The sequence below is a fragment of the Motacilla alba genome, chromosome 1A (genome assembly GCF_015832195.1).
Source record: "Motacilla alba alba isolate MOTALB_02 chromosome 1A, Motacilla_alba_V1.0_pri, whole genome shotgun sequence".
NCBI lineage: Eukaryota > Metazoa > Chordata > Aves > Passeriformes > Motacillidae > Motacilla > Motacilla alba.
The window spans coordinates 6,972,452-6,992,993 of record NC_052031.1 but is presented as its reverse complement, the minus strand read 5'-3'; the positions used below and the strand labels follow the sequence as shown (position 1 = coordinate 6,992,993).

The 20,542-nt window shown below is 46.6% G+C and overlaps 1 protein-coding gene across 10 annotated transcripts in view; it reads left to right on the top strand.

Annotated features, from left to right (window-relative positions):
* The window catches only part of FRMD4A (FERM domain containing 4A), a 357,044-nt gene that overhangs the window by 321,080 nt on the left and 15,422 nt on the right, over positions 1–20,542 (top strand). For all 10 annotated transcript variants that reach the window (XM_038154023.1, XM_038154022.1, XM_038154024.1 and 7 more), the window contains 4 exons: positions 1,024–1,162; positions 6,936–7,077; positions 14,417–14,550; positions 17,854–17,976. In XM_038154023.1, the coding sequence (XP_038009951.1) occupies positions 1,024–1,162; positions 6,936–7,077; positions 14,417–14,550; positions 17,854–17,976 (538 nt within the window). The remainder of the gene's footprint in view (positions 1–1,023; positions 1,163–6,935; positions 7,078–14,416; positions 14,551–17,853; positions 17,977–20,542) is intronic.

Genomic DNA, 20,542 nt, shown 5'->3' with positions numbered 1-20,542 from the left:
GTCCCTCTTCACCATCCATGTCCCTAAAAGTGTCACATTTCTGAGCGAGCCTCTGTACCCATGTCACATCATTTCATAATCCTAATCTACCACAAGACCCATCTTAACAGGCTGGAGAGGAGGCCCTCATTCATTTGGGGCTCTGTAGGTCACTGGTGTGGTTTATTCCAGCCAGAGCTCCATCCCTGCAGTGGGAGGAGTTCCAGAGATTCAGGCTGAGAGCCTGCATGTGCACTGTGCTGGTGTCAGGGGCTCTGCTGGTGGGGTTGCTTTTGAGGGATGAGGAGGAATAATCAAGCAGGTTTGTACAGCTGTGAAAGCATGGGGAAACCTAACCTGTGTTTTTTTGCTCATGTTTGAGAACAACTGGGAGTCCCAGAGAGGAAATATTTAGCTCTTATTTTTCCTGTTTTTAAATTCGCTCAGCTAATCACTGAGTCCCATTCTTCTCTCCAGGGCACTAGGCAGCCCCCTCTGAGCCTCACAACTCCCTGCCCCCCTGCCATGTGGCAAATCCTGCTACATCTGCTTACAAGTGGGGAAATCAAGGTTCATGAAGAGTTTCTCTCACACTCCCTAAAGCAGCCTTTGATCCTGTGGATCTTTAGTTGTTACCTGGATCCTAATATTTGGGAGGCAGTGGAGTGTGTGAGGACTTGGGTTCAGATGTCTCTGCATGTGATGAGACACAGAGGATTCATGCAGGCTTTGGCCTTGGTGACTCCCCTGGGATAAGCAGCAAGTCAGCACCAAATCCAGGCATACAGTCTGAGCTGGGCAAACTGGATGATCTTTGCTGTTAGTCCTCTGGAGATTGCTGTCTTGAGGAGATATTTGAAGTAAATGCTGTCCTGGCTTGATTAGATATTTATTGCTGGTTTCTAAGCATTTTTTCCCATTAACACAAGGGTGTACACAGTAAAGACAGCAGCTTTTACTATGAGATCTGTGATAGGTTCTGCCACAGAAAGCAATCTAGTGAAACCTTTGTGTAACCCCAGTTCATTCTTTTCTCCTCTCCAGGGCTTCTGTGACCAGGAGGACTTTTGGGCATAGTGGCATTGCTGTGCATACGTGGTACGCCTGTCCAGCATTAATAAAGTCTATCTGGGCTATGGCCATTAGTCAACATCAGTTCTACCTGGACAGGAAGCAGAGCAAGGTAAGCATGGGAAGTGCCAGTTGTGGTGGGTGAATCCTTCTCACTCCCCACAGTCTCAGCCACATCAAGTCCAGATGGTGGCTTCTTTCCTGCCCTCCCTTTCTGCTCAAGATCAAAAAAAAAAAGGTGAATTGACTGAAGATATTTTCTAGTCCTAGCCAGATTGAGAAAATTTATATTCAGATTCATGCCTATGGGAGTAAGGATTGAGGAAAAGGTTGTATAGAATTGTGGCCAAAATGGAGGAGCGAAAGTTAGCAAGCAGATGGGGTCAACATCCCTGTCTGGATGGTTTCCACGTCTTTCACATCTGTCATAATGTTAGAGCAGCTTCCAATAACTGAGTTCAAAGTAGCTGCACAACCTACAACTGTCTCTGGATTCTTCTTGCTCTGCCTTGATTTTTATCATTGTATTTTCCTAGAAAGGAGGGGTAGGGATATTATTTTAGCAAGGGGGCAGGAGGCTTGACAGCCTGTCTGTACAAGGAGCTATCGCAAACTGGTGCACAAAGGGCCAGGCAACACACAAAAGAAACCACCTTGGAACTAGAGGAGTATGTGTTCTTCCTCTTAATTCTTTTCATCAGTAATTTTAGGCATACTCAGAGCAGCAGGAGATTGCTTTGATCTCTTTGAGATTACTTTGATACAGAGAAAAGACTTCTCAGGCAGACTTCCCTCCCCATATAAGCATGCTGGCGTAAAGCTTTGCAGAGAAGATAGAGCCTGTACTGAGTGGGTACCTGCATTGCTCCTCATCTCTGGTGAAATGGCAGAATGTACAGGTGATGATCCTCCAAATGCCTGAAACAATCTTAATATCTTGCTGTTGTTGAAAGCAGTGCGTGCATTTTCAGGCTGGGGGTGCGTCCTACCTTGCTCAGGCCCTGGCCCCATCGGGTCCCTTCACGAGCCAGTTCAGCCCACTAAACTGGCAGAAAAAAAATAATTCTTTTTCCTGCTTTTCTTTAGTGCATTATTTTTTCTGCCAGTTAAATGAATTGAGTTGGCTTTCTAGACTTATGTGGAGGGCCATGAGTGTGCTGGTAGTCCCAGTCGTTCTAAGCCCTTCTGACATTGCTTTCCCCATCATAAGCTCTGTGATTTTATTTTAGAGGGGGTAGGACTTTTGGATGCCTTGGGCATGGTTGCAGTCACTTTGGCAGTGCCTCATCTAATGCAAAAATCCAGGTTTCACCATAGTTGTAGTAAGCTGTATTGAATTTAGGGATGTAGCCCTGCCTAAGTGCCAGCTGTAATATGGACAAAATCGCATACTCACTGATACCAAGGGAAGCTTTCCTGTCCCCCTTCTCTGCTCAGGACCATCAGGGCAGTGCATAGTCCTCTCTGTCAACTCAGGGATAAATTTCAAGCAAGTAGAAGTTTCTTTTTCTTTACTTTTAGCCAGATGGATTTGCTGATCTAGCTGCAAGGTATTTAGGTCACTGGCAACCAACAAACAAAAGGAGGTTCCCTCCTCCTCCTCCCATTTCTTTGGTAAGAAACTGAGTCTCTGAAACACCCAGGACTTCCCTTCAGTGACTCCTTTTGTTGCTGGCAGATTGTGTTTCAATTTTATCTCCCCTCTCTCACACTCCTACAGGCAGCACCACCCACCAGCCCTCGTTTGTCAACCTGTCACGTCTGTGACCATGTCAGCATGCTTTGTCACAATAATCCCAGTGGTCATGCTGAGGCTTTGAAGTTAAGGCATACAAATATTTTTGTCCCTTTCTCTTAAGAGAGCCGATGTTTTCATCTGTTGTCCTCATCTTTGACGTGACACTATCAATATTGATAGATCCATCAATTTGAATTGATCTGTTCAGTTCATCCTGCTGGTCCCTTCAAGGACACAGTGCTCATATGAGCTTCACTTTGGGAAACTAGTAAATCATACCCCCGAGTGGGGTGATGTGAAATGTCTTTGGTTCAGCTCTCAGGGGCCTAGACAAACATTTATTGAGTTTCAGGTCGCATGGGTTTGCAGCCCCTTAAATCTCAGGCCCCACTTCAATTGAATCCTCAACTTCAAAGCAAAACTTAGATATTCCTTCCTTTCATGTCCAAACTTGGCATTTCATATCATTTTGACAAAAGAAAGAAAAATAAAAACAAACTTAGAGGAAAAAGCCTGCTGGAGCTCACTGTACAGCTGAGCCTTTGCTCAGTGATGTAGATTAGATGGTGGGAGATGTGACATAGTGATAAAGAAAGCTTGAACTCTGCTCCTCACATAACTGGGCACCAGTTGGATCTGGACCAACAGCTCCACTGGAAAGAAAACCCTTCACTCGATTTTAAAAAGAAATAAAATCTGCTTTGCCTGGATTGTGACCCTTTTGCAAGTGAGGTCCCAGCCATTGCTGCAGCCTCGCTCCGTGCTGAACTCCCGCCAGCTCGCCGGCTTCCCAGCGTCTCACTCCCTGCTGATCTGTCTCTCTCTCCCTGCAATCGAAGCGTAGCGTGGAGACTGAAAAGATTCCCCAGCTTCCCAAGTGAGCTTGTCAGCATGCAGAACTCCTGTCAGCTTCCCTTTTTTTCGGGAGACAGATGCAGCAGGACTTGAAGGCATGTCTTTGCTCTGTTGACTGCACTGAGTCAATCAAACACTTGGCCTAGAAACCTTGAGAAGTCCCATTTTGTGGGAATTTTTAACACCACATTCCTCCAAGTGCAAGGCTTTTTGGCTGAATGAACTGGTAGAAAATAGGCCAAGGGTTGCAAAAAATCACCTCCAGCAAAGCCCCATCACTGCAGCAAGAGGGATAAATTCATCCCTAGTGTCCATCTTCTTCCTCATTTCATTTACGGATTTTTCTTCACCCTCTGACTCTGTCAGAACAGCACTGGGGATCAGTTTGGCCCCATGCTTTGAAATGACTCATGAATGAGCCAGTCTTCCTCCATGTAAATGAGACTTGGCAGGTCTGTGCTAAGTGCTTTCACATTTCTGAGCCTGGAGGGACTGTGGGGCTCGGGGGAGCACTAACGGGGTGTAACCCAGCTTTGCAGTGCTGTGCTGCAGCACACAGCCTGCACGGGCCAGAGCTGGCTGCTGCTCAGTGGCCTGTGTGAAATGAGCTGTTGCTCTGATTCCTGCTGCTGCTCAGAGCCTGTCCAATGCACGAGACCACCCAATGCTGACTGGCATTGCTGTAGGCAGCAGAGGCAGCAGGGACTGAGCAGCAAGGAAAATTCACCCTATTCCTTTCAGGAGATGTTTCATCTGCAGTATTCAGTGCAGGGCACCATGAGCACAACTGCAATTGGATTTAAAACCTCCCAATGGTTTCAGCAGGTTTGAATTGTACCCTCTGCAGAGGAAGCTCACTCTGCCCTGCTAATCCTGTCTGCTGGTTTGTTTTTTCTCTCTCCTGGCTCCAGGGATACCAGGCTTTGGTCTTATATCACTTTTTCATTTGCCCTATACGGAGTACACTTTCAGCCACTGCTCCTTGGCCAGGAGCACAGCAGCACCCAGCAGTCACATTGCCTTCACTCAGCACTTTGGTTGGTGCCCAGTCAGACAGGTAGGGCCAGAGTGTGCCCTAATTCGCATTCTGAAAACGAGTGGAGATAAACTGCAGGGCTGCTTGGTGTAACTGTCCAACAGAAATAAGAAAACCACTGCTTCATGCAGCAGGAGGGATGCCTGTGTCCGTGCAGACTTGGGGCTTGTGCCTTTCTGAGGCATCCACTGCCAGGACTCAGTGCGTTGGGTCAGGCGGACACTGGGTTGGGTCAACGTAGCTGTTCCTGGTACACATAACCCTGCAGTTACAGAGGGTTATACAGCACATGTACACCTGCAGGGGATTTATCAGCAGGATAAAGGCAGTTGGAAGGCCTGTTACCTCCAAAGGTCTGGCATAGCATCAAGACAGCAGTTCATGCTTAGGCTCCTTATCAAGACTTCAGTAGAAGGAAATCTCATTAGATAAAAGCAGTGATTTTCTTCTTCACCTGGAACTAACCTTCCAGAACTATTTGAAGAAGATGTTTCACAGGCCTTCTTTCTGACCAGAAACATCTGATCCAAGAAGCTAAAGAGTGCTGTCCTTCTCCTGGGGCTGATTTTAGGGATGAACTGCTGGAAATGAGAAGTGTCTAACTGGTTACAGCATTAGTTGAAGAGGGCCAGTACTGGTTGGCTGATCTGCTCTGATATCTTGTCAGTTAGTTCAGCCTCTGCACTCACGAGGACTGCACTGTTCTCTCTTGCAAACAAGTGAGAACACATGCCCTGTTATTGGGGTTGTTGTGGAAGTAAGCTTGTGAGGCATTTGGGTACCTCAGAATGGCAACGATGGAGCCTATAAATACCCAAGAATATTAAATTATGATAATACTTCTGAGGGTGTTTTCAGTGTAAGGCTTTCCCAGTGCTGTCTTCATTTGCAATATTAAATTAATCTTAAAAATACAGTGTGCTACACAGAGACATTTTCCTTCCCTTATTATTTCTCTGATATGCAAACAGAGGTGGGGATCATTAAGAACGTAACCTTAAGTGTCTCACCCAAAGCCCCACAGCACATCAGTAACAGAACTAAGAAGCTCAGCAGTGAACACTCAGCCATCAGTTCAGGCTTAGTTCTTGTTGGAATGGTTTCTTCTTCCTGAGGATGTGTAGTTACACTGAACACCCCATCATGACAAGCATTCCTTGTTGTCCTGTTTCATGTTACTTCCAGTGGGAACAGATCACACCCTGCTATGTGAACATCAATCAGCTTTGATTCGTTAGCACAGTGATGATGTGCCCATCTCCTGAGCTGTATGGCCAGGGCTGAGTCTCTTCTGGCCTTGAGAAGGTGCAGAGGTGAATGCTCGAGTGATCTTGAATTAGAGCTTCACCCTCTTTTGGATAAAACTCTTCTTGCAGTTGGAGAGTCTTGGCAAAATGTGCCAACAGCTTTTTGTGTTCTGGAAAATTAAAACTGCAGGTCAGTGGCCCTCCAAGGACAGAGTAATTGAAGCTCAGAAGCACAGGGCTTGTAAGATTTGAGCAATGGGCTGAGATGACTGTTGGAGGTCCATTCCAGCTGAAATATTCTGTTCTATTCTATTCTATTCTATTCATTTACACACTGTGCATTATTTACTTTCTTGTAATTACAAATTACAACAATCTTGTTGACATTTGGTGGGGAACAATGGCCATGCCTTAATGTGGCCAGTTACTGAGCTGGGCTAGCTGTTGTTTCCTCAAGAGTAATGTTAATTCTTTGAAGAGGTCCCTCACAGTAGGGGCATTGCATGCAGTTTGTTAGTCTGGACAATAACCTGAATGTGTTTTCCTGTCAGTATTTTCTTCCAGCTTCTCATGACAGCCCATTTAAGGCATGTCCTCACTGTGTCTTGTTCCAAAGTTTATTGATGATTTGTGAAGGCCCCTTCTGGCTTCCTTTAGATGCTAGAGATGGTCTTTAGCCTTTGAGCTTTTCAGCAGGTTATTATGATGGCATTTCTGAAGGTTTCTTATTGTATGTGGTAAAACAGTGACTCCATACATCCTTTGTTTAAGAGAGAAAAATGTGCATGGCAAAGCAGAGAAAAACCCAAACAGGAAGCAATGCCAGAATTGTACCCACTTAAGAATGTAAAAAGTACAGCAGTGAATACTATGCCAGATTGCTTCTATTCTTGTAAAATAATCCAAGTTTGCTGTGGAGGCCTGTTTCCTGCCACAGCAAAAGGTCTTTTTCTTTCTGTGAGCTTTCAAAAGGCGTTAAATCATTACTAACTCCTGTGTCCACCTCCAGTCCAAGATTCATGCTGCAAGAAGCCTGAGTGAGATTGCAATTGACCTGACTGAAACTGGAACCCTCAAGACCTCAAAGCTGGCCAACATGGGGAGTAAAGGCAAAATTATCAGTGGAAGCAGCGGGAGTCTTCTGTCATCAGGTAGGTCCTTTGTCCTGTAACTGGAGGGAGTATGGTGGGAAGGGCCATGGCCATGGTATAATGGGGAGCAGCCAGAATCTGCCCTCAGAAGTAAAAGTCACTTCCCTTTAGCCTTTCTGTCTGTCCAGGTGGCAGTCCATCTCTCAGCACACTGCACTACAAACAGCACAGGCAGCAGCCTCCCCCTCTCTCTTTACCACCACTCGTTTCCTCCTTGACTCCAGGATGTCATCTCCAACCTCTCCATTTCCAGCTGAAACCTGGTCTCTCTTCACAATTTCAACCCTAACCCTCCCTTAGTATTCAGCTTATCCTGAGGCAGATGGGTTTGTTAAGGAGTGCCCAGCCAGCAGTGGGGAAGCAGTCGCCCAGTGCAGCTCACAAGGGAAACTGAGGCTGAGAACTGGTGATGTTCCTCAGCATTGTTGAAACAGGTTGTCTTCTTCACTGAGTGCACATCTGCTTTGCTCTCTGTTGCTGGGATTTGGCTGCTGTCCCAGGCTCAACAGAACTGTTCCCTAGCACTCTACCCTAGTGCCAGCGTCCTGAAGGTTTCTTGTTGTGGTTTAGAGCACTTACCTGTGTGAGGAAGATGTCATGTGTGAGAGAAACCTAAGGGAAGGTGATGCAGAGGAGAGCTAGAGCAGGAGGAGAGAAGGACTGGAGAAGGCAGATCAGGAGGTTGCAACTCTTTGATACTTTTCTGTCAGTCTGAACCAGGCAAGCTGTGTGTAAAACAGTGAGAAATGTCACTGCAGGGTTAAAGGAGCAGGTGATATTTAGTAAAGAGCTTGAAGCTGCTTAGGTGAGCTCTTCTGGAGGGCAAGGTTTCTGGTATCACCATAATTAACAGTTTCAGACAATTAAATACCTTCTGTTAAGCATCACATCCATTTATCAAAACCAAATGTGCTGAGATGTGTAACAGCAGAGAATAACCTTCTCAGGCTTGGACAAAGGAATAGCCTATCTAAGAATGCAAATGCTTTAAAACTGAACCCACAGTAGATTAGCTTTGCATCACTGTATCCTTCATGTCTCTTAAAACCCTGCTTGGAAAATGTTCAGCAAGGGGTTAAAATGTGCAGTGCTTCCAGAGCTGCTGGCTGTGCAATTCCTTGCCTTCCCTGCAAACAGAGTTGCCTTTCTGCTCCTGAGCTCTTCCTGACAAAGTATACAATCCACTGTCTGTGCCTCCCATCGCTTGGGGAGTTGCAGTAGCTCAGCAGCTCCCAGACTGGTGTTGGGTTGTTGGAAGTCTTTGTTTGTTTGGCATTTTTTCCAGCTCTCCTGCTGAAAAGTAAATAACATTAAGTACCCCAAGAAAGCTCTTAAGGTCTTTCCAAGATCTCAACCTCCTGGGCACCATTCCTAAGTTTGTGAGAGCTACTTGGTAGTAATCCTGTTTCCATGTTAATACATGGACTTTTTGTGTTCCTGGAAAAAAAACCACTGGGGTCTGCTTCTGCTCTCACACCTGGAGAGAGCAGTAGCCATGTGAAAGCCAGCAGAAAATCAGGCCCAGAAAAGCTGGTGTAGGCCCAGCATCTCTCAGGGTTTCGTGTATGGAAATTCCAAACTGGGAGCTTCCCATGCTTTTATGTCTGAACTTTTGTGCTCCCTGCACCTTTCTGGCTGAGCACAGGATTTGTAGACTCATCAGAATTGCACTAGCGACTAGACCCACCCAGAGTTCATTGACCAGGTGAGTCATGTCTTCAGTCCTGGAGGTGGATCTGCCTACCTGGGTGCCTTCATAGGACTGTGTGAACCTCTGTTTCTGTCGAGGTGCTGCTGGTGGGCCAGGCAAGCACGGCTGCCTCCGTGTTCCTTTCTTCAGAGCTGCCTGTTGCATCCTGCTGGCTCTGAGGACAGGGCCCTTCCCAAATGTTGAGAGCTGCAGAGTTTGCTACTGCTGTGTGCCTGCCAGCAGCTACAAGCAGCTACAAAAAAGTATTGAGAGAAGATGTCTGGCAGAGGTCAGAATTGGAAAATCCAAGGAATTGGAAACCCTGGATTGTTTCTACACTCAGACCCCTCCGCTCCAAGATCCCCTTCCCTCGAGCCTGGCTGGTGGAGGTGGCCCATCCCTGTCCCACTGGATGGGAGGGGGCATTCAATGTCTGTCCCACTGGGCACAGTCACTGGCTCTGTCCCAGGCTTTGTGTTTCCTCCCATTGTGCCAAAGATTATCGGCACACAGCCACAACAATGATGGGTTATCGCAGTACAGCCTGCACACTGGAGAGAATAAGTGCAAATGATTAAGTGGCCACACTAGACTTCCAGGCTATAAATACCTCAAGTGACTTGAAATCACAAGGTCAGGACTGAATCTCTGTTTGCCCCCACTTCCCTACTATTCTCAATCCTTTTTTTCCTGAAAAATATTGTAGTCATTTCCTCCCTCCATCTCACTCCTCCTCCCTGGAGGGGCTGTCAGAGCCATGAGGAGCATGCCAAAACTGGCACGTCTCCCCTGGGTTTGCAGCAAGTCTGCAAGGAAAAGTTTGTTGTTGCTTCCAGCTGTCACACTGTCTGGAGAAGATCCTGCTGTGCAGTACAAGGCGGTCACTGCCCCACATCACTTACAGTCTCAAGAGACAGCAGAGGGGAGATGGAGTCTTACACTGGGAAGTGGTTTCCTCATGCTCACAGCAATTCAAGAGCAAAGCCTCAGCTCCTCCGTTTTTCCCATGCCCTTGATCTCAGGCTGTCCAGTGCAGATTTGTAATTTTGATGCCTAAGTCCATTTCTGACAAGCTGACTCTAACTTTTTTGTCCTCACTTTGGATCTGAAGGGGCCTCCCTAGGACAGTAGGCTGCTGTGATTTAGCTCAGGGATCTTCTGCTTAGCTTCTGTGGGCCATCCCTGGACATCTGGGGAGGGATTTGCCTGTGAGTGAAATCTGTGCTTTCACACAGGCAGGAACCAAATCAAAGCCAGCAGCACAAAACCAGGTTGGTTCTAAGGTGGATTTTTCCTTCGGAGTCTGTGCCATAAGAGCCCTGCAGGTCTCCAAGCTAGTGAGGAGCCCTGTATTCTCTGGGTTATGGTTGGGCTGAACCCCAGAGTACCTTCTTCATCTCTGTGGGCAGAGGAGACACCCCAGAGGAGCATCTCTGCTTTAGCTCCGCAGGCGTATTCAAGGAGCCTCCAGCCCGAGCCCCATTCCTTCTGCAGCAGTGGAGGTTTCCTGTGCAGGGGCCTGTTTACATTTGCAAACACCACAGCAGAGTCCAGGCAGGCAGTTCCCAGCTGTGAGCTGTGTCCCAGCTGGAGTGGTGTGGCGGGTGTTGGAGCGGGTACGCAGCACCCGCGGGCGAGCGTGGGGCTGCTGAAGACGAGCGCCCACAGGATATCTGAGCACATCCTGTGTGGAACAGCTCCAGCGGAGCTCCCGCGCCGCGGAGGAAATCCATGTGGTGGGCAGAGAGCAGAGATAGGGGCTGTCTGGGGCTGCTGCTCCTTGTGCGCTGACATCCTGGTGCAGTGAGTCAGCCGGGCTCTGGCGCGGAGCGAGCGTGGGGGAAACTTCCCTCCCTGCTCAGGGGACCTTCCACAGGGACTTCAGCCAAATGCCAGCGAGCTGGAGCCAGCAGCCGGATGTAGTGTGAAGGGTTTGCCATATTTAGATGTGTTTTTCCTGGAGCAGGAGACTTGGAAAATAAGAAAGAGAAGAGATGCCTGGATGTTTTTGCCTTGCTGCTGCTCAGCCACCTTGTTGCGTCTCCTCTCCCCTCACGGTGGTGTCACCAAGACTTGGCTCTCTCTGCTCTTCAGCATCCCATCTGTCCTCCTTGCTTGTTTTCATCCTTCTCATTCATCCCTTTTCCAAGTTGACTCCACTCTGCTACAATAGATGGAGGAAATAGGACAACCAATGAGTCACTGGTAGGACTCTTCTCTCCAAAGTGGTGTCTGCCCTCACTCCTTTGGAAGGCTTTAAAGCAAAGCTTGTCTTGGACCCCAGCAGACCTGTACCTACAGAATGCTTGACCAGATCCTTCAGGGGTGTGACCCATGTGCTGCATGTCCCTTTCAACATCACCAAGACTGTTCTGACCTCACCAGTATGGAAGTGAGCAGAACCCAGCCTGGTAGCCTTGGTGAAGTTCAGCCATGAATTCTGCTGGAGAAGGAGTTGGACAGGGAGGACCATGTTCCCTCTGCATTACTCAGCTCATGTTCTCCTGAATGTCAGTGGATGAAGAAATCACCCAGAGAGGCCGTGTGGATATCTGAAGATGAGTGCTGCTTCCACAAATTAGTAGGACATTAAGTGGATATTTAGGTCACCAAGGCCTGTGTCCCATCCTGTATGCTGAGAAAGAAAAGCACTACACTTAAAGCCAGCCCCCAGTTCAGCAGGTTCCTGGTGCCCGCCAGAGAGAAGGTTCTGTGCCTGCTGCCTGGTGTATTTTCACAACCCTTTTTGGTTTAGGGACGTGAAATGGTTCTGCAGAAGTGTCTGTTAAAATGCAGAGTTTGGTAAATCCTTGCACTGCAAATGGGAAGGAGGCTGAAAAATCATTTTCACAAAAAGGCTCAAATGCCATATAGGAAAATCATATATTTCAGCAACATTTCTCCCATTTACTGCATTAGGAATTAACCCTAATTGTATGAGATAAAACACCTGAGAAAGCCTCCCAGTCAACCATTTCTGTTGCAGCAGGAGCCTCTTGTGTTAGGACTGATCTCAGACTGATTTTTCTCTGTTGGTGATCCCCTTTGGAAGGCACTAGGCAGCCATGACTCAGTGACCATATCTAATAAGGCTGATTTAAGGTAGTAGCTGCTTGATTGGTTTGATTTGTGCTGGTCTTTGTTTATTTCTTGGTTGTTTTTACGGTATTTTGATTTGTCCTGACATTTTTGGGTCAATTGCCTTTGGGTTTAGAAGTGGATCTCTGATCACAGCCTTATTCAAGGTAGGATTGATACATGTTTATAAATAAAGAGCCTCTAATGGAAGCCATAGGCACCCAATAATATAAAGCATTGTTCTCTGCTCATTTACAGTCATCTCATACAGTGGTGGTTCTCTTGACTGATCAAGTTTCCAGTTTCTTTTTACCCATGAGAGCAAGCAGAGAATCCAGCCAATAAAAATCTAATAATATACTGCAAAATAATTCAGCTTTTAAATAAAAATTCAAAAGCAAACATTAGTGCCAGTGAGTGAATGAGTTTGGTCTCAACAGTAATCCCATTGCTTCACTCAGAATGTGACAGCATGCTTCCAGGTCCCCTCCAGTTCCTTTGTTTTGTGGGAGCAGTGAAAAAGATGGCAAAATAGGCACTCAGTGGGCAAAATGTGCACCAGTTGTGTCAGGGTTGAAACCAGCATGGTTCTCACACAGGGAAAGCACAGCTGGAGCAGATGCTGTGAACTGTCTGAGCTTGATTTGAGTCCCTACCAGCTCAGCCAGAAGCCTTTTGTTTCCTTCTTGTGGGCGTACCCCAAATCAGCACAGGGGCTGGTCAGGCTGTTCCTATGCTTGTAAATGTTTCTGTGTAGCTGCTGTGGCAACCCACACAGCAAAAAGAAATAGCTTTTAAAAATAAATCTGAGGCTGCCATGGAGGTATGGAGAGGACAGAGGAAGGAAAGGGGAAGAGCAGTTGAAAGGAAAACATAGGTCATTAAAGTTGTTAGAAAAGGACAAAAGAAAAAGGTTCAAAACATCTGCTGGAATCGTGAGCAACTTTTTACCAGGACTCGGCAGTTTGATGACAAGTCCATGAAGAAATTCAGCAGTTCAGTTTTGCTAGTAACTGCTCACCAGGGTTACTATTAAGAATTACTAAGTGCTGGAGAGGAGTTTCCCTGCCAGTGCAAATACAGGGCTCCTCTAGAAGGTCCCATCAAGTTCTTCCAGCACAGACGTGTCTGCAGAGTTGAGTTTTGCTGCTTTACGAGGGCAAACACAAATAAAACAAGAATGACTACAGCAATTACACAAACATCTTACTTTGAGGTTCCCTTTAGAGAGATCTCTTCCACCACCCCCACTTCAGGACAGCCCAGTAAAAGGTGTAAGGAAGCAGAATGGTGTTTCATTGAAAAAATGCCAGCTATCATCTTCCTTCATGAAAACTGCAGAAAATACTCACAGAAAAGATCTGTGAGATTCTCTGCTCCCCCTGAGCCAGTGCAGAACTGTTTTGTGGCAATTTTTGCCTCAATCCCCTTTCAATTTAGCTTTAATGGTCTGCTGGAATAGTAGCAATGAAAGATGAAGCTGAAAGCACAAATTTCACTGTTTTGCTGCCAAAATAAAGAATTGTTTCCAGATTCCTTCCAAAGCTCTGTGAAATAACAGCTTTTCCAACCTCCTTGGGATGAGTGTTTTCACTCAGTGCTTGGAGGCCCCTCTAACCTCCATCAGATGACAGGTGCACAGAAAATTCCATGTAGCATCCTGCTGTATCTGAATCCTGTAATAAAGGTCTGCTTGCTCTGTGACGTTGCTCAGGAGGGAAACAGGGAACAGGTCACTGCTGGGAGAAAAATGTTTCTTTTCAACATACCAGCAGCAAAAGGAGGGATAAGGAGAATATCCATCCTTTATTGTGTGTGGGGGAAACATAGTGACAAAGGATGAGGTTGCTTCATCAAGAAGTTCCCCTGAAGAGCTGAAATTACAAATATTGTCATGACTTCTGAGCAACAGAGTCTGACTTAATGCACAGACCGACTTCAGTGGAAGTTGCTGGTAATTGCCACTTGAAAAGCCAAGCCATTTGGACCTGCAGTTAAATATCTTGACCTACATCTTCACAAGAAACAGCTACTACTCCAGAAGGAGCTATGGCTGGGGTTTTTTGGTGTATTTTACAGGAATCTTGCTAGGTAATTTTGTTCCATTACAGTTTTTCATGGAACAGGCCCTGTAAGTGGATTGAATTACATGTTTGCTACTAGGATAATTGCAGTTCTTAAGAAGTAGGCTATATTGTCAAATGGTTTCTCCTAGACTTAATTTCCAAAAAATGCATCTCCAGGGTTTTGTAAACTGTACTTTGCCATCGGGAGCTTTCATGGGAATTGTATGTGGCTTTCCTCTAAGATCTTTATATGAATAATTTCGCTGCTTTTATTTTTCCAGATAATGGTTACAAATATCTTTATGTTCTCCACTGTTGAATCTCTTGACTGTTAGCTTAAACATTCAGGATTTGCTGTAAACAAACATGCCTGGGTAACACCTGCTTCATGTCACAGTCCAATTTCTTTTTGGAAGGGCTGCGTCCAGGCTTTGGTAAAATTACAGGCACTCCAGATGTGTATTCTGCTATCAGCTGGCCTAGTGAAATCATTGTTTATTGACAGGTTCCCAAGAGTCAGACAGTTCTCAGTCTGCCAAGAAAGACATGCTGGCTGCACTGAAGTCCAGGCAAGAAGCTTTGGAAGAGACGCTGCGCCAGCGCTTGGAGGAGCTAAAGAAGCTGTGCCTGCGGGAAGCGGTAGGCACCCGAACACTGTGTCTTGCTTTGTTACAGCTCCTTGTTTGGAGCTGGGGTGGGGCCAGGAGATGAGATTCCTTCCACAGTCACCTCTTACAAAACCCATTGTACGATGGCCTCAGGGAGATCCAGCTGTTTCAACCCCAGATTGCAAAGTCCAGGGCTTTTTTCCCCCAGGGAAGGGGACCCCACATCAGCTTTTGGCTTAGAGGAAGGAGAGTTGCATCCATGTCTGCTCTTTGAAATTGCGAATAAATTGCATTCAGCCAGGCTTCTTATTAACTTGGATAAGAATATTCTGCTACTTAAATGCCACAGGAAGGCTGTTCTATGTGCTGGTCATCACTTCTCAAGAGACTTTTTACTCCATTAGCAAAAATAACCCCGAGGCTGGCACACTTTCTTCTTGGAGCAGGCCCAACTTTACATGCCTTTCTTCTCCAGGCATGCTCTGCCATACAGCACACAAGGTCTTATCTGCTCCGTGTAGATTGCCTTCATCCAGCCAGCTCTGGCAGGAAAGGAATGCCAGTGTGGTGGCAGACCTTGCAAAGAGGAAACACTGTGGTCATCCCAGGTCATGCAGGACAGCTCAGGAACTCATAACCTTCCCACTCACCTGCCAGCTCATTTTGGAGCACATAGGAGGCCATTTAGTGATCAATTTAATGTTCAGGGAAATCACAGCTCTGCTGCAGCTGTGTGTGGAGATAGCAGCAGTGTACTCAGGTCATTCAGCAATCCTCCCATGTTTACCAGGTCTGTGTATCTGATTTTAATAACAATGTGTGACAGGTAACACAACAGGCTGCAGACAGTGGCACAGAGATCTTCCAGCTCTTGCTTAATACTTGATGTGTATCTACCTTTTCACAGAAATGGGAGAAATGGGTCACTGATTCAGGTCTCACTGCACTTTGTTTCAATTAATGCATAGTTTTAATGCCGCAAAGAACAAGTTGGAGAAAATACCTCTCAACAAAGAACATCAGCAGAAATCTCTGCTGCCCCTATTCCCACTCTTTACTCCATGGGAGCAATCCCTTCCCACCTGAGAAGTCCTGGTTGATTTCAGCAACAGCTTGTGCTGTGAGAAAGGTCACAGGATCAGATCCAATCTCTAAGTCCATTGAGCTGAGATCATCCACAGGAAAAAAATCACAGCTCTTCAGGGGCTGACAGTCAAGGTCTGGAGGCTCTGCTTGGCCCAGAGGAATTTACTACCCTAAGCTAACCCTGCCTGACTGCTGATGACTAATCCTCGCAGCAGCACCGGATGCAGGGGAAGATGTGCCTGTGCCACAGCTGCAGGAGCTCACAGCCCAGTGCCTTCCTTTTAACACCAGCCCTGTTTTTGGTGCGGCCTCAGGCACCTCAGGAGCAGCCAGGATGCAGCCAAAAGCTCCAACCGGGGCAGGGAGCTGGGGATGAGGAGCAGTAACTCCTTAATGTGCTGTGGCAAGGCTGGCCAGAGCCCATCTGTCAGCACATTAAGAGCTGGTAGAAAGTGTTTGTGCTTTCCATAGGTGATTTGAGAGAGGCAGTTAATGGACACTTGGAATCTGACCCCATCTTGCAGCCCTTCAGCTCATCCATCAGCAGCTGCTAGTTGAAAGCTTCCTCTCAGGCTGCCCTTCTTCCTTTCTGCTTTGGCATGGAAATGGCTGAAACAGAGAAAGAAGGTGGCAAGAACCAGAACCAGGAGATAAAAAAGAGTTAAAAGTGGGGGTTTAATTAAGAAAGAGTGGCCAGAACCATTCATAATTCTGGCATCAGGTTACTTTGGGCCATCACTACTCCAGTTACTTATTAATTTAGATTACATTTCATGATCGTGCCTTTGAATACTTTTTAGCTTGTGGAGGCAGCATGGTAGCCCGCATTAATTTTGTTCTGCTCTGATCTTTACAGATTTTACAGAAGATTAACTCTTTATCCACTGCCCTGCTTCATATCACATTAGGAGCTATAAAGAAAATATCCCTGTTGCCCTCTGGCTACAGGAATCTGTGTCTCCGTGCAGTGCTCAGAGCCACAGTACAAGAACACATTTTGAAAGACAAACTGAAATAACCCCACAGGGCCGGAGGGGCAATGCAGAGTGGGACTCTGAGACATTGCAGCCATGCCTCTTGCAATAGGGGGCTGTGCACATCATCACAGAGCTCTGCTGCAAACCCATCTTGCTGGGAATTGCTTAAAGGGAAGATTTGAAAAGACCGGGTCCTTGTTTCCTAGTGACCTGAAAAGAGAAGAAAGACAAAACCCCGTTAGGGAGTGGGGGAGAGGCCAGGGCAGGCAGGGACTGGGCTGTGCACCCACACTCGCATTAAGGTCAGCTGCTGTTCTTTGGGATTCAGATGATTTAGGTTACTCTGCCAGCTGGATCCTCTCAACACTGATGCTAAGGAGCACAAAAGCCTTTTGTCCTTCACGGGGAGACTTTTGAGTACAAGGAGTCTGGGCTGTGCTGGTAGTCAGGCTTCTGCCTTTTTCTCTAGGCAGTTCAATGCCTTCAGTTCAGATGTGTGTGCTTGTATTGTGTAGCCTGGGGGAAAAAACCCCATGCATTAACATCAGTAGTGGTGCTGCTTCCTGTTTTCCACATATTCTGAAATTCCGTGAGGTTTGCTTCAGATTTTGAACATACCTTTGCAAATAACCCCATCAGTCTGACAGAGTATCAGCTAATAATTGCTCCAAAGCTGCCCATGACATCACTGGGGTTTGGAAAGCATTCTAATACATGAAGTGTTATCAGGCAGGTAATGAGGTACCAGGCACTGCTTTTAGTGACCATTTCCACTGCATTCCTCTTAGACACGTCATGAATCAGGTGGGAATGTTTTTCTGTGTGGGTCATGACCTGTGTGGCTGCTACCATTGCAGCTTTCTGACTCAGCAGACCTGCATCCTGCAGGAAGGCTCTTGGGTCTGCTCACCCCTCTGAGAAGCAGCTCAGCAGATAGGAACTCTTGGTTCCTGCTCACCCTGCAGCAGAGATGAAATCTTGTGTGCTGCAAGCCTGCTCAGCCTCAGGCCCTGACGCCCTGGGGATGGGCACCACTTACAGACCTGCCCAGGGCAGGCCACAAAGATCGGTATTCATGCACAGGTTAGAGAGGAGGTCCCCACCCTCAGTGCTAGGTTCTGAGTTTGCAGGGCTGGGTGCTCTCCTGTGTGTTTTTCAGCTGGCTGAACTGGATATGTTGTTAATGAGTACCTGTCATTTTAGGCTCACAGAGGTGTGCTTTGCTGTGCTGCAGGATTTCCCAGAGCACTAACAGCATTTTCTGCTTCCAGGAGCTCACAGGAAAGCTGCCACGAGAATACCCCCTGGATCCTGGGGAGGAGCCACCTATTGTAAGGAGAAGAATAGGAACTGCCTTTAAACTGGATGAGCAGAAAATCCTGCCTAAGGGAGAGGTGAGGCTGTGCCCTTCCTTTCCAGACACCTGTCCCCAACTCAGGTCTCTAAGATGTCCAGTGAGCATCACACAGGAGCCATCAGGCCCATGGTCGTTTTTGTTTTAAATTACTGTAATTGGTCACAGTACCCATTTGGGGGTTTTTTATCCATCAGAATGAGGAAGCAGTGAGAGAGTTGGGACTTCACTTCAGACTCAGAGTAAAGGTGAAATGATTGAGGTTCAGCCCTTGCTTTTCTAGAGGTAACAGAAATAGCCTGGGTGACCAGCTGGACCATGGCAGTGCAAGTGCTCTGGTGACAAAGTGCAGTGATTTGTGTGGGCTGGGAGCATATCAGGAGCCTCCCAAGCCATCTGAGCCCTGCTCCTGCCTGTCTTGTTTTTGCAAACAACCGCTTGCTTTCCACCCCAGTAGCAATCCAAATTCAGGCCCCCTCTAACCAGGGAGAAAAGCATCACCATTATGCATCTCAGCCCTGCCACAGCCAGATAAAAGCATTTTGCTCCCCAGTCCTTAAACAAAAGAGCCTTCATCCCTACCTATGGGGAGCTAGAGTTACATTTTTCTAAGTTTGCCAGGGAGTGTTTGTTCCCTTCCTTGCTCCCACAATGTGCTGGGTCAGTGCCCTGAACCGTGGCTGTGAAAACAGGCCTGCAGCAGCTGTAAGGCAGGACCAGATTCACAGAACAGCTATTGTCTGTGGAGGCACATTTGTCTCAAGACACTTGTGTATATTCCAGTCTTGAGTTTCCTTTTTATTTTTGTAGGAGGAGAGACTGAAGCTGGTTGTGACTGTGTGGTTTGAGGCTCAGTTCAGCCAGGGAATTAACTGTTTGTCGTTTTGTTGGCATTTTCCTTCTGCTGAAAAAATAAACAGCTGGAGCTCTTTAGTTTTGTTCTCAATGGAGCCTGGGAGAGGAATTCCACTGCAGTCAAATATTCATGAACTAGCACATTTAATTAAGCTTTTCAAAGGGAAGCATGTCTTAGCTGAATTACTCCTAAAACCCCTGCAGTCTGTTGGCTGCTCAGTTATAACCTGATCTCCAGCTTCCCCAGCTCCTGTTGCTACAGGGCAGCTTTTGGGGCTGGCGGGTGAGGAATCTCCGTACTCCAGTGGCAGGATTAGGTGTGGAGAGCAGGAAGGTAAAGCAGCTCCTCCCCAGTGCAGGCACTCAGAAATCCAAACATGCTGACTCAGCTTTTCTCTACCTCTCTCTTCGTCTGTCATATTTCAAGGCTGTGTTGAAAACCATAAATTTCTCTTCTCAAAGAATGATGCTGAGCTGTGTTTGGCTGCTGGTTTGAAACCATTTAGGGAGGCTAGCAATGGTTTTCATGCACTCTTCAGCAAGTGCAAACACTGGAAAATCAATTTAAAACAAAAAGTGAAATATTCCCTCAACCACGTAAATCCAGGACTGAAATTACTAGCTGTGACAAGGACCTGAAGCAAGGCACTTCCATCTGAAGGCAGATGATAGCTCTCATTTCCTAGGGCTTTATTTATAGGGGCCTCACTGGAGGAAAAAAGACAATTATGGACAGGAGGAAAATTAATATATTTTTTCTAGGATATACTGAATGATTTAGAGCTGAATCTGTGAAGGTCTGAAATGACAGCTCTCACATCAAGCTCACCATACCTTTAGCCAGACCTTTGTCAGATCAAGGCTTGCAGGGAAGGGTCCTGGTTTTTTTCTTGGTAATCACCTTTACCTGGTCTGTGATTCCTGACTCTGGGAAAGCTTTTAGAAGCAGATGATGAATCAGATTCCAGGCCTTAAAACTCCATCATGTCAAGTTCACTTTTAATAAGTCTGGTACTAACAGAGTTTATAAAGTCTTCAAAGCAAAAAGGGATCTCTTAAAAAGACAGAAGGTGGGTTCATTTTTTAGTGAGGTGAGGGAAATGATAATTATAGTTTTAAGGCAGTGCTGACTCACCACTGATAGCAAAACTATATTTTTTAAGCCCGAAGCCCAGAATAAAAACTTCAGAGAGCACCTTCAGTCTGATTAAATCCCACAGCATCAGCTCTTACACTGCTGATGAACAAAGAGAGGATTTGAACTTTCATAACAGGGATCTCCAGGAATATATGACTGTCTCACCGTTCACTAAAAGTAGAAAACTTGTCTTTTTCTTTTTCTTTTTTTTTTAATTTCCAGTGTACTGGGTTCCTCTTTCTAGCAGATTAATTCCATTGAGCTGGGGGAGGTAGCCAGATTTGTTGCACGTTAGCAAGGCCCTTTGAAGCTCACAGCCTGGGGTCCTGGTGCAGACTGGGAAGCTTCATATCAGCTTATGCTTTGGCACAAGTTGTCCTAAGTCCCTTGACTTTGGAGGATAACCAAAAATGGATAGGTAGCTTTCAGGGTACACCTGATTGCATTTAAAAACTCAGCTGAGGCTCTGCAAGGGCTAACAATGGGGGCACTGGTTCTTTCTGGCATACAGAGAGTTTGCTGTTACACACTGCAGGCTCTCAGATCACCCTCCTGGCTGGTAACTCAAGGAGACAATTTTCTGGTTCCATCAGTTGCAGCAGCCCATAAATAC